At 39.6% G+C, this 14,840-nt stretch overlaps 1 protein-coding gene across 2 annotated transcripts in view; it reads left to right on the top strand.

Moving 5' to 3' along the window:
• LOC114654214 (protein FAM214A) overlaps window positions 1–14,840 on the top strand; it is a 127,484-nt gene that overhangs the window by 67,459 nt on the left and 45,185 nt on the right. For both annotated transcript variants that reach the window (XM_028804622.2, XM_028804623.2), the window contains one exon: window positions 10,933–12,293. In XM_028804622.2, the coding sequence (XP_028660455.1) occupies window positions 11,106–12,293 (1,188 nt within the window). In that variant the 5' untranslated portion in view covers window positions 10,933–11,105. The remainder of the gene's footprint in view (window positions 1–10,932; window positions 12,294–14,840) is intronic.

Raw genomic sequence — 14,840 nt, 5'->3', positions numbered from 1 at the left:
TTTGTTAACACTTCAAAATGTTAACACACCGGTAAGAGATAACATGCTATTGTAACAGCTTAATCCCAAATTTGCCATATTAAATGAAATCTAAGGTAACAATTTTTATTACAATAGATTTTATTCATCGTATATATCTGAAAATGTTTCTAACTATGGCACTCTCAGAATCACAACTTTAATTTGATTGATTCAACTGGCGGCGCCACGCAGGCTGCGGCTGCACGGGCTCATGATAAAAACACATTCTTTATAGTGATTTAATGTCACTCAACATGGAAATTCAGACATATACTCGTCTAAACCTTCTGTCATTGGGTGCGGAACAGGATAAAGGACTAGTAAATCCAAATACCATGGTTCTACTGAAAGAATTTGGACTGCTGCGGACGAGCGGTGAGGCCAGTCTTGCACCCATATTATCTACTTGTGCTATCCGCGCCTCGAGAACAAGACGGCGGCGGTGTATGCGTAAACAAAAGCGAGGTGTCCGCGGTGGGCTCAGCGTTAAAGCTAAAGCTAATCCATGCAGAACGCCACTACCATCGATCTTGGTGGCAAATATCCGCTCACTGGAGAATAAATTGGACTACATTCAGTTGGATTTAACATCGAAGCGGGAGATTAAGGATTGCTGTGCTTTTGTCTTTACGGAGTCCTGGCTCACCGACTCCACAACCGACACTGCTATTAGCCTGGAGGGGCTAACGATTCATCGGGCAGACAGGAGCAGCAGTCTCAGCGGCAAAACACGGGGCGGAGGTATCATCATCTACATAAACAACAGATGGTGTGTTGACTCAAAAATAATCCACACATGTTGCTCTCCGGACACTGAGTTTTTGGTAGTTAAATGCCGGCCTTTTTATTTGCCACGGGAATTTTCCGTTGTACTTATAGTAGCTGTTTATATTCCCCCTGACGCTGACACCAAGGCAGCCATTGACACACTCTGCCACCATATCAACGATTTGCAAACCACACATCCAGAGGGAGTAGTCATCGTTGCTGGGGATTTTAACCAGGCAAACATGAAGAGAGGTTTACCCCATTTTTACCAACATGTGGATTTTGCAACTCGAGGAACCAATATATTGGATCATGTCTACACCAACATTAAAGGAGCATTCAAAGCATCCCCACGTCCCCATCTTGGCTCATCAGACCACATCTCTATTATGCTAATCCCAGCATATAGACCTGTGCTCATCAGATCAAAACCATCACTCAAACAGGTGAGAGTTTGGCCAGAAGAAGCCATGAATGCACTACAGGATTGTTTTGAGTGCACTGACTGGTCTGTGTTCAGTTAGGCAGCTACCACAGATCAAAGGATAGACATAAATGAATATGCAGAGGCTGTGTTTGGCTACATAAACAAGTGCATGGAGGATGTCTGCGTCACCAAAAACATCATTGTCAGGGCAAATGATAAACCGTGGGTGACTGCTGAGGTGCGAGTTTTGCTGAAAGAGAGAAACTGTGCTTTTAAATCTGGAGATATAGCTGCCCTTAGAACAGCAAGAGCCAACCTAAATAAAGCTATTAGAAGAGCTAAAAGGGCTCATGGAAAGAAAATAGAGAGTCATTTTCAAGATCACAGGAACAGCAGAAGATTGTGGCAGGGGATTAAATCTGTGACAGATTACAAAACAGTTTCTTACCCCTGTGATGATAGCTTCAACTTCCTGAATGACCTAAATAAGTACTTTGGACGGTTTGAAGCATTGAATGATACATCACCAGTGAAGGCCACCCCTCATCCTGATGAGAAGGCACTGTGTCTGGAACCGGATGATGTTCTACGGACTTTGAGGAGAATTAATCCAAGGAAAGCTGCGGGACCAGACCAGATACCAGGTTGTGTACTCAAAGGATGTGCGGAGCAGCTGACACATGTCCTTACGGATATATTTAACATCTCTCTGTGTCAAGCTGTTGTGCCATCTTGCTTTAAAACCTCAGAAATCATCCCAGTTCCGAAAAAACCCATAGTCACAACCATGAATGACTATCGCCCTGTAGCCTTAACATCAATAGTGATGAAATGTTTCGAGAGGTTGATCAAGGACCACATTACTTCTGTCCTACCCTCCTCTTTTGACCCACTCCAATTCGCCTACCGCTCCAACCGTGCCACAGAGGATGCCATATCTATTGCACTCCATTTTTCATTGGAACATCTGGAGAATAGAGACGCTATGGTCCGCATGTTGTTTGTTGATTTTAGTTCGGCTTTTAATACCATCATCCCTCAGAATTTGATCAGCAAACTGGGCCCATTGGGACTGGGCATACCTCTGCAAAACTGGATATTGGACTTTCTAATGGATAGGCCACAGTACGTACGGGTAGGAAAGAATAAATCAGATACCATCTCCTTGAGCACAGGTTCTCCACAGGGGTGTGTTCTAAGTCCCCTCCTCTTCACGCTCATGACCCACGATTGTTGTGCCAAGTTCAGCACAAACCAAATTATTAAGTATGCGGACGACACAACAGTGGTGGGTCTCATTCGAGGTGACGGGGAAGGGGATTACAGAGAGGAGGTGAAGTCATTTGTGGAATGGTGTGATAAAAACAATCTGATACTGAATGTCGAAAAAAAACAAAAGAACTGGTGATCGACTTCAGGAAGAAACAGCTGATACACATCCCGGTCTACATTAAGAACACTGCTGTGGAAATTGTGCAGTCTATTAAGTTCCTGGGAGTAAATGTGACGAACAACCTCACCTGGTCCCTGCACACCTCCTCCGTCATCAAGAAAGCTCACCAGCGCTTGATCTTTCTGCGGAGGCTAAAGAGGGCCCATCTCAGTAAGTCAGTCCTCACCACTTTTTACAGAGTGACCATAGAGAGCGTGCTAACCAGCAGCAGCTCTCTGTGGCAGGAGAGCTGCAGCGCTTCGGACTGGAAAGCACTGAGGAAAGTGGTGAGGGCTGCGGAGAGGATCATTGGAGCCCCGTTGCCTAATGTACAAGATTTGGCAAAACAACGCTGTCTGGCCAGAGCTGTGCGGATTTCTAGAGACCCTACTTATCCTGCCTCTAAACTCTTTTCCCTCATGCCCTCAAGCAGAAGGTACCGCAGCCTGAAATGTAGAACTACCAGGTTTAAAAACAGTTTTTTTCCTACTGCCGTTCGTCTTTTAAATGAAGCATTTTAGTATTTTATTGTAGGCTGATTTTAACTATGTGTTTTTATTAATGTCTTGTGCATCGTATTTTCGTTCTGCAGCACATCTTGGATGTTCTGCTAAATGACAAATAAAATTGAATTGATTGATTGATTGATTGAATTTATGAGTTTATAATGAACCATGGCTAAGCTTTCCATGTTGCTTTTTGATGAGACCCATTTACATATTAGCATTAGAACTCAAGCACTTCAACTCTTACGCTGTAAAGCACAGTATGTGAAGTTTTACAAGTCTGGAATGCTGCCATTGCTACAACTTTCATGATCTTTCAGATTTTAAAAAAATGGCCTTATAAAAATACTAGGCATTCATAGGAAAAACACAATGAAAATGAAACTTGAATAGATAGCATTATGTTCATTTAGATTTAGATCAACTTATTACCTCTGAGAAGGTACAGTAACAAGTAGTGTGGAATATGGCCGGCTGTTCATCCCAGCCAATACACCCAAGCCGCCAGGTGGAGCCCTGCCTGCAACATAGAGGTGCCCCGAGTTCTAGCAGGGCATCATGGACAGTGGAGTTGTTCATCACAGCCCTGCTGGATACCATGGGAACCTCCAGGGGACGCTGCAGGAAGCCCCAGAGACTTTTGTTTAACCTATAACCCGGAAGTGCGTCTTAGTCACGGCGACAGAGCGAATGACACACTTCCGATTTGAAGAAGAGGAGCTTTTATCTGACCCGGAAGTGTTCATGGTCACATGGACAGAGAGATGCGAAACGCTTCCGGGTCAAGGACTATAAAAGGACTGTGGGAAATCCCAGACGTTGAGCTGAGCTGGGGTGGAAGGGTGGCAACGCGTCTGGGAGTGGAGGATTGATTATTGTATTGGTTATTATAGGGATTATTGTGTAGTGATTGTGTATTATATGAGTATAGTGGAGTGTAGAGTGCTTGGTGCACATTATTATTATAAAATAAAGTCAAATTGGACTTTTATCTGGTGTCTGACGTCTGATCTGAGGGTTCAAGGGGTCGACAGTACCTCTATCTTTCGCAGTAGTAAATTACTACTCAGTAAAAGTCATAATTTTAACTGCAGTTAACATTGCAATTAACAAAAGGCACATAACCTTTTTCGTCACATTTTGAAGACAGCTCTTTTGTAAGGTTTCACATTGCATCCTAATAACTCACTTGGATCTTTCAGTTGTATTTTCTGAATCTACTTTATCCAGCAGATGGGAACAGAAAACTTGAACAAACACATGAGGCGGTTGTGGATGGGACTACTTCCATTTTAGGAAAGTCTAATGTACTGCAGATTTCTGTATATCCTCCTACTTTGACACACAATTTAAATAACTGGGTATGTTTAGACTGTTAGAAAAACTGTAGTCACTCAAAATCTAGATTATTTTTTCCTTTTGTGACAATTGTGATGCAGACCTCTGTTTTATTACTGTCTTATAGAAAACAATTACATTTGATTTCATAAAATGTTATTTGTGCAGTTCAGTTTATTGTACACAGTCACAAATAAAATTCAAATTAACATGATAAAAAAGTGCTGTGGTTTTGCTACTTGGTGCTTTAAGACCTTTAGAGATTATATGTTAGCACTATGTTTTTTCTAAACACATTAAATGCGTTTAGAAAGATCAGATGTGTAGATGTGCTTTAAAGACTTTCCCCATTTATCCAGTTCCTTAACTCATAGCTTGAATACAAGTTGACTATTAAGACTTCTAGATAAATATCACGTGCTGTAAAGAAATGAAGAGGATAACGTAAAAAACTGTCTTCTGCATTCCATTTTCAAGCACCGAATAATAGTTATTAGATGAAAAAAGTTTATCATGATGACATCAGCTGTGCACTATGTATGTATGAAAAAATACTCCATAAATAATCAAACTACTTAATAGCAAAAAGAAAAGCAATAACTAAAACATAAGTATGTACTCATAATATGACAGTTTTTTTTAACATTGAAATAATTTTATAGATATAACTAGCAAAATACCCACGCTTCGCAGCGGAGAGGTAGTGTGTTAAAGAGGTTATGAAAAAGAAAAGGAAACATTTTAAAAATAACGTAACATGAGAATTTCATATAGTATAGAATATACTTTCAGTCAAGCAAGGTAAGTCTATATGCTGGAACTATGGTATACCCTGTTACAATTAATTAGTCTTTCTCCACTTTAAGCGCATCTAGGAGTACACCAAACATAACTGTTAATGGGTTAGCAATGATTTTGACACCAAGGCTGTTTGATAAGCATTCAAAGATTTTTTTCCAAAATTATGTTAATTTGACACACTCCCAAAACATTTGGCCAAGTAAGGCTGGAGCAAGACTGTAACACTCACAGGTTGGATCTTGCCCAGGATACATTTTGGACAATTTTAAATGAGATAAATGTGATCTATGAAAGATTTTAAGCTGAATTATTGAATTTTTTGTGCATTAAGAGCTGGAGTATATTCTGTGCATGGCTGCCTTCTACTTCTTTTCTGCAATATTAATTGAAATATCCTTTTCCCACTGTATCCTACAATCTTTGAGAGGAAGATTCTTTGAGATTTTTATATATTATTGAGGTGCTGTTTGAGTCTTCAAGACTGATCAGTATTCTATTTTTCAATTGAATTCACAACATCAAGGGTGTATTTTTTGATCAGACAATTATTACATTATTTGTATTTATTATAAAATAATTTCAGTTTTACCTGAATAATGTACAGTGTTGGATAACCTGTATATAATGAGAAGTGTCCAGCTGCAGTCAGGACAGTTTTAGGCCTTGGACAGATCCGAGCACTCCATAAATTGACGCCCCTTCTAGAGCCATTCCCCTGTTTCACTGGTGAACTGACGCCCATATTACATGCGCCTCATGACGAATTCAATTCCCTTTAGTTCCTGCACTCAAATGTGTATTTAGCATTTATTAAAACTTCTAAACTATCGAGGTCTTAGTTCTGCATCCGAAGCAGTTGTTTTGGTGTTTTATATTAGAAAGAAATTGAACAAAAAAATCTTAATATTTTGTATTTTATAGTATACATTTTATATCTGCGTTTGCCATGTCTCATTTATGAGACTGCACTTTTTAATGTTGGTTAAATGCTTCAGTCAAAGGAGTAGTGACTCTGTGGCTAAGGATCTACACTGGTAATCAGAAGGCTGAACCCATATTCTTCTTCTTCTTTCAGCTGTTCCTGTTAGGGGTTGCCACAGTGGATCATCTTTTTCCGTATCATTCTGTCCTCTGCGTCTTGTTCTGTTACTCCCATTACCTGCATGTCTTCTCTCACCAAATCCATAAACGTCCCCTTAGGCCTTCCTTTTTTCCTCTTTTCTGGCAGCTCTATCCTTGACATCCTTCTCCCAATATACTCAGCATCTCTCCTCTGCACATGTCCAAACCAACGCAATCTCGCCTCTCTGACTTTGTCTCCCAACCGTCCAACTTGAGCTGACCCTCTAATGTACTCAATTCTAATCCTGTCCATCCTTGTCACATCCAATGCAAATCTTAACATCTTTAACTCTTGCCTCCTCCAGCTCTGTCTCCTGCTTTCTGGTCAGCGCTACTGTCTCCAACCCATATAACATAGCTAGTCTCACTACCATCCTGTAGACCTTCCCTTTCACTCTTTCTGATACCCGTCTGTTACAAATTACTCCTGACATTCTTCTCCACCCATTCCACCCTGCCTGCATTCTCTTTTTCACCTCTCTTCTACAATCCCCATTACTCTGTACTGTTGATCCCAAGTATTTAAACTCATCCACCTTCGCCAACTCTACTCCTTGCATCCTCACCACGGTCACACTTCCTTCGTACATATCCTGTACAACTCTTATGTACTTTTCTGCCACTCCCGACTTCTTCATACAATACTACAACTCCTCTCGAGGCACCCTGTCATATGCTTTCTCCAGGTCCACAAAGACACATGCAACTCCTTATGGCCTTCTCCATCAACATCCTCAGAGCAAACATCACATCTGTGGTGCTCTTTCTTGGCATGAAACCATACTGCTGCTCACTTTTCACCTCCAAAACACTCTTGACATACTGTTCTTTCAGTATGTTTGTATGTGTTCAGTATGTGAGTATGTTTCCATCTTTATCCTTTATCACCCTAACCTGCTGCACATCTTTCCCACCTCGGTCCCTCTGTCTATTTCAGAATAACCCCTACCCCATTTCTCCTTCCATCCACACCATAATAGAACAATTTGAATCCACTTCCGATCCACCTGGATTTTTCCCCTTCCATTTAGTCTCTTGCACGCACAATATATCAACCTTCCTTCTCTCCATCATATCTGCTAACTCTCTCCCCTTACCAGTCATGCTGCCAACATTCAAAGTACCTACCCACAGTTCCACTCTCTTTACCTCTCCTCCTGCCTCCAGACACATCTCCCTCCCTCTTCTTCTCCTTCTTTGGCCAACAGTAGCCCAATTTCTGCTAGCACCCTGTTGCCTAACAGTACTGGGGGTTGTCATTGTTAACCCAGGACTTGACTGATCTGGAATGGAAATTTGTATTGTTGTCCGCTTATTGATTTGGCAAAATTTTACACCAGATGCCCTTCCTGACATAACCCTCCCCATTTATCCAGGCTTGGAACTAGCACGAAGAAACACTGGTTTGTACATCCCTTATGGCTTGATTAGAAGGCTCACCCCATATAAAAATGGGAAATGCTAAGGAAAAAGACGAAGAAGAAAAAATTATATGCTACACTCAGCTACAATTAACACTACATATTCTTCTAGACTCTGAATCGAATAAATCATATAATTTGTGTCAAAGTATGCAATACTATGCGCTGGAAATTTAGGGTATCTTTAGAGCAGTGGTCCCCAACCTTTTTGACAGCAAGGACCACTTTATTAGATGCAAATATTTCCACGGACCGGTCGGGGGGGGGGGGGGGGGGGAGTTTTATACACAATTTACATAACATTTCTATTATTATTAAGTTATTAAGCAGTTCGCATACGTTTGCAACCCGAGATTTTTCTTCTTTTTTTGCATATAACAAAGACATATGCTTTGCATTTGCCATTCCAACAGATTGCACATCACAAACATTAACACTGCAATCTTTTTTTCGTGTCTGCCGTTTCTATAGGAGGGTGACAATGAGTTAAATTCCAATGGATGTTTTTCAAATGTTGACAAGCAATAAGCAAAAGGTATCACTGAAAACCACAGAAAACAAAAACAGTATGAGGAAAGTTCGAAGAAAGAGATTTTTTTTTTTTTTTTTTTTTTAAACAATGTTTCTGTTTGGGGATCGTCGTGCACAACTGAGCTGTGACCACAGATCTAACTGCTCTGTGGATGATTCATTCAAGCATTTCAAGGTCACTTCGTTGTAATGAATGCATCTGCTGAATGTACGTCGTAGTAACCCGATTTCTATAGACTCGCGTCATATGGGGAAACTGTCAGGACCATAAAAATAACTTTGTTGTAATACTCTCTCACCTCGGTCTCTCTCCTCTCTCTGCACCGCTACAAAGCCCCGCCCGCCAAGCGTTATGAAAAGTCTGAGTGAGTCTCCGTTGCCGGCAGTTCTCTCGCGGCCCGGCTGTCAGACGGCTGCGGACCGGGGGTTGGGGACCCCTGCTTTAGAGTACTGTCTTTGTGGTTCTGTCTGTGTTATATCATTCGTACTGTATTATTACTGGTGTACAAAATTTTAATATTTATATTAACGATGCATTAATTGTGACGGAGTTTATGCTCCAGAGGAATGACGCACTCACCCTCAGAAGCACAAAGAGGCATAAAGTAGTTGTTTGAGTCGCCCTGCTAAGACCTTCTCTGTTAGCCGAGTGACTTTGCGTACCCAGTTGAGGATGGCTTGTGACCTCACAGTAAGTATGAAGAGATGTTTATTGTATTAGCATGACAGTTTATCCTGGTGATGCATTTTTTTATTTATAAGAAATATTTTTTGCAGACACATTCAGTTTACCTCCATTACTATAATAGTACATTCAGCACAAAATGTACTGCTAACACGGGGGTGTGGAAAGTGGGTGGAGTCAAAACTGATCCAGCTGACAGGGGTGTTATCTTACGGGTCTCAGAATGTCTCGGGTCGCTGAATCGGTCAGAGGCTTAAAACTGTCCTGACTTCAGCTGGACTCTATTGTATACAGCAGAACTCTTAATTATTGTCTGAAAATTATGAAAATCATAAAGTAATATAAATTAAATATTAAACTAAATGATATAAAATAAAAATATAAAATCTAAATGATAATAACTAAGGAAAATTACCATTATCAAAAATGCAAGTAATTGCAAATTTACTTCAGAAGTAAACTACATAATAGGTAGTATTTAGTATTTTTTTAGTACATAGTATTTATGATTCTACTGAGCAGGAGAATGTGCAGATATTTCAAGTGTAACTGTCCGCTTATTTGGAAATTATCTGGAAATAAAACTAGCTGTCATAACCCTTATAGTGTGGGATGGTATCTGTTTCTCTCAATCTTAATCTAAATTAGGGGTCCCCAACTCCAGTCCTGGTGGACACCAGTGGCTGCAGTTTTTGCTTCTAACTAACTTGTTTTGAATTAATTTTATTTGACTTGCTCTTGAAGACTCAAATGCCTTAATTGTTTCTTTTTCCTTAATTCGCAACCAAGCAATGATGAGATACAAAATGAGCCAGAACGTTACCAGCAACACATGACCAACATTGTCGGTCATACAATATTTGAAAATATAGAAGGTTAAAGGTCTCAGGAATGTTGATCTGCTCAAGTGCCCAAAACATTTCAACAGTGCTCTTAGAAAAGAGAAAATCAACAATTTTGGAAATGGAAATAGATAGATAGATACTTTATTAATCCCAAGGGGAAATTCACAAATGTATGTTATTGCACAATGAGAGCAGCAATGAGCCATGGAATTAAAGAATGGGTTTAATTAACAACAAGAATCAGACCTTTATTAAGCAACTGGTTGAAATGAAATTGGTTGGAGTTTGAGGCCCTGACTTAGTTTGTCTTCTGTTGGCTCACTCACTTCACATTTCATTTCTGTTTGGGTGCTATTTAAGGAAAGAAATGAAGTAATTCAGAGGAATGATGAATAATTCAGTGGAACAGATCTTAAAAAACAAGTCAAAATTAATTCAAAAGAAGTTAATGAGCAGCAAAAACAGTGCACTATTTAAGGAAAGGGTTAGAATGAACACCTGCAGGCACTGGGGCCCTCCAGGACTGGAGTTGGTGACCCAATCTAAATAATAATGCACTAGTTCTTCCTAATACATATTTTTGAAGCTCTCACAAGTAACTGAATAGAAACACAATGAACCAGCTTGTATTTGTTAATACCATTCTCCAGCAAACTTGTTCCACATTACATTTTACCAGTGTTCTGGGAGATGTCAGCTCTACTTTTTTCACCACTGAGCTTGGTTCATGTGCTGTTTCATTGTGTTAGCAGATTCCTTGTGCATAGCCCCTTGCAGGTCTATTCCCATGTAAAAGTGCAGTATGCTTACTGTTGAAGTGGTTCTAACTGATCCTATATCTGTCCACACTGGTAAGCTGATACTTAATTGGGATGGTCTACTTTATGGTTTCAAATGAAATACTCCTCCATTTTTTTGTTGATTTCAATTTAAATGGTCTCCACTACTGTGTATCCTATAGGTAATTTGAGATAATTGTATATGACTGTCCCAAGTAGATCTACACACGTCTTTAAGACCAATTTTGCTTTTCAGATGCTGTGTTTCTGTATTTTATGAGGCATGGGGTACTAGCTGCTCATTAGCAGTGCCTTGTTTAAGGAAGAGGAAACTGAGCAGAACATACACTGGATCTGCCTTTTTGCACTTTAAGAATTTCATCTGTTTAATTTTATATGGTGCACAAACTTGCCACATAACCAAGAACAATGCGACACATTCATGTGGAGATTTCACAAAAGGAGCAACCAAAAGAACAGCTTGTGCAGGAGCTTGAGCTTCCACAACCCTGTGCTCAATCAGGTGGCTTGGACTCTAGTCCCAGTCAAGGTCTGCTTAGGACATTTGGCAGGGAAGAGTTTAGACTGCAAAAAGTCTATCAGTTATCTATCTTCTCCCAGCTTGCCAGTTACACTGAAACTCAACATCAGAGACCAGGAAAAGGAATGAAAAGGATTTCCCCTGAATGTCAAGCAAATGTAGACATCAAGCAAGCCCAGACATGCAAGAGGATTGTGACTTCCTGTACAAATTGTCTTGACCAGCCAGAACAAAATGGGGAGCTGAAGGATGAACGCCAATGCCCAGAGCAGGTGTATGATAAAAGAGCTGTTGCATTTTGTTCTAGGCAGCACTTACCGTTCACTGGAATGAAGGAGGACTCTAGGAGGACCGAGGACTGTACTGCATTTAAAGATTCAAACTTAGAAGAAGAACAGTCCTCCTTGCACCTTCCTCTGTTCAGCTGCTGTGCACAAACAACACAATATACAGAAGACATAATTAAAAGAAATTGCTCTCCCAACAATCAAGACTCTGCTACATTCAATGCCAAGACAGCTTATGCCATCACGTCAAAATTGCCATCAAATTGTTCTGTGAGCTGGGATGGTAAAATTGATTGTGGCTTAGTAAGTGCCAATGAAGGAAGTATGTTTACTAGAAAAATCAAACAATTTGGTAACGAAGACCATTTAAACATCTGCTTCAATAATGAAGGAAAGTCTCCGATATCAGCAGGCTTTGTGATTAACAGTGAGGTTGGAAATCTATCAGAATGTATTGAATCTAGAACTCTTTTCAGCAATCAGGATTTGAGTTCTCCCAAATCTGAGCACTGCCAGATGTCATTCACTAATGGACTGGCTTCCTCTGAGAAAACTCCTTGTGAGTTTAAGCAACAGGCCTCCACATCAAAAGAGAGATACGCTGCCAAGAGAAAGCTGATAGCATCCAGTGACACAGCAGAACCCTGCTCCGAAGATGATGGGCCCTCAACTTCCAAAAAGTGCCGGCTGTTGTTGCCACATTCTGTAACTGTGTCTTGCCGCAGCACTGATGCCAAAGCTGCCCCTTTCTGGAACCACTTGCTACCGTCTGCCAGGGAATTGCACAAGGTAGGAATACTAAACTAACTTTTTCTGTCCCATTAAAAATTAATTCAAATATATAGAATTAATACATGAAAATTGTTATTGCATAATCTGACTTCATTTTGTATGAAAAGTTTTAGAATAAGGTGTTTTGTCATGGTAGTGTCCTATGGTGACACTGTTGTTTCCTTTATACTCTTTATAGTGTAAATCTTAAAGACTGTCCCAATTCCTGTACGCTTACCACACTGTCAGGTACTGTAGATCAACACTCCCCCCTCCCTTTTACATCTGTTACCCCAGGCAATTAGATGGAGTAAAAGAACAGGCAGGAGAAAAAGTTTCAAATTTATTCATGTATTATGGGCAATATACATAAAATACAGCATAAGAAGAATGCAAATATATACATATTGGCAAACTAACATTAATACAACCTGGTTAATCAGCCTATTTTGCTTAGGTGGCTTTTAGATTCTTTTGTTTCTGATCCAATGTGGACTGGCATGGCCCTTGGATTGAGTGGGGTACACAGACGTAATGGCCTGTCTAAATATGGCTGCTGAGATATAGAGACTTTCTTTGTTACCTTGTCCTTTATGCTCCTTCAGGTTCCTTTGTTTATGTCCCTTATCAATGGGATAAACCAAGTCCCTTCATCATTCCAGCACACCCTCTCCTTCTGGACAAGAGTGTTATAAATTTTACCAATCTCTTACATTTGAGGGTGTCAGTGGCCTTTCATCTCAGCCCACCTGCATTACCCCAGGGTAGCTAGTCAGAATTACTTAGATTTTATCTGTACTCGCTTTAGGTACAACAGTTAGCTTTGTAAAGTATTTCTATTATTTTCTAAGTACTATTATTATTGCATTGTCCTCGTGACAGAAGACAATTCAAAATTATGCTCTGTTTATGCTAAAGAATGTCTTGACAAATCATGTATGGTGGTGTTACCCATTAAAATACTTGCATCAGTAGGTATTATAGAAGTACTGGACTACCTTAGTCTTGATTTTATTTGCTTTTTAAATAAGTAATATGCTTTTTAGAAAGATATCCGTGCATGGTTACCTATACTGACAGAAGCATAGCCAACTTTCTAATGACAACTATACTGGGTCTTAATTATAAATTTAACAAACTTTTTATTATCTTTAAGTTTTGCTGTCATTCTCAACCTTTGTACAACCCCAAATCAGAAGAAGCAAGGATGCTAAAGAAAATGTAAATAAAACAAATGTAGTGATTCGTATATTTACTTTGGCTTATTTCATTGCAAACAGTACGAACCCAAGATATTTCATGTTTTGTCTGGTCAACTTCATTTCATGTGTTAATATACATCCATTCCTACACTTAAGGCCTGCAGCACATTCTAAAAAAGTTGGGACAGTAAAGCATTTTCCACTTTGTATTGTCACCATTTCTTCTCACAACACATAAAAGATGTTTCGGCATTGAGGATGCAAAGCGCTGAAGCGTTTCATGTGTTATTTTGTCTTAGTCTTTCTTGCAAACACGTCTTAAGGTGTGCAACAGTACAGGGTCATCGATGCATTTTTCGTTTCAAAATTCTCCACACATTTTCTATTGGGGACAGGTCAGGATTGCAGTCCTTCTCAACTTTGGTCTGGAGCACACAGCATCCATTTTTTCCAAAAAAGATTTGGAATAGTGATTTGTCTGACCACAGTACATGTTACCAACGTGTGATGGTCCATCCCAGATGCCTCCAAGCCCAGAGAAGTTTACGCTGCTTCTAGATGTGGTTAACATAAGGCTTTTTTTTTTTTTTTTTTTTTTTTTTAACAGTCAAGACTTAAGTGGCATTTGTGAATGTAACTCAACTCTGTATTGTAGTGCTTGACAAAGGTTTGCCAAAGTATTGTCTTCACCATGTGGTTATACCTGTATAAATTATTGATGACTGATGGTTCTTGATGCAGTGCCATCTGAGGGATCTCAGATCACAGGTGTTCAGCTTAGGCTTGCGCCCTTGCCCTTTATGCACTGAAATTCCTTAAGATTCATTGAATTGTTTAATGATACTATGCACTGTAGAGGGAGAAATATGCATTTGTTGACAAACTGGAGATCCTCCACCCATCTTTGCTCCTCTTAGACTCAGCCTTTCGTGATTACTGCTTTTGTACCAATTACCTGTTGTGATTTCAAACAGCTGATAATTATCTTTATTTATTTTACCTCATTACTGGCCCTAAATTGTCCCCATCCCAACTTCTTTTGGAATATGTTGCAGGCTTGAAATGTGGGAATGGATGTATATTAACAAATGAAATTAAGTTGACCAGACAAAACATGAAATATTTTGTGTTCATACTGTCTGCAATGAAATAAATGTCAAAGTAAATTTAAAAATCAGTTTTTTTTTTAATTTTTAACATTTTTTTCATTTTCCATACCATCGCAAACTTTTCTGATTTGTGGTCATATTAGATGATCCTCACCTGATTTCGGACAGCACTTTTCAGACATAAAGATGTTTTATGAAGCTTACTTTAATTTTAATTGTTCTACATGATGCATATCATACTTAACATTAATATA

Source organism: Erpetoichthys calabaricus, chromosome 7, assembly GCF_900747795.2.
Source record: "Erpetoichthys calabaricus chromosome 7, fErpCal1.3, whole genome shotgun sequence".
NCBI classification, from domain to species: Eukaryota; Metazoa; Chordata; class Cladistia; order Polypteriformes; family Polypteridae; genus Erpetoichthys; species Erpetoichthys calabaricus.
This window is presented reverse-complemented; position numbering and strand designations above follow the sequence as displayed.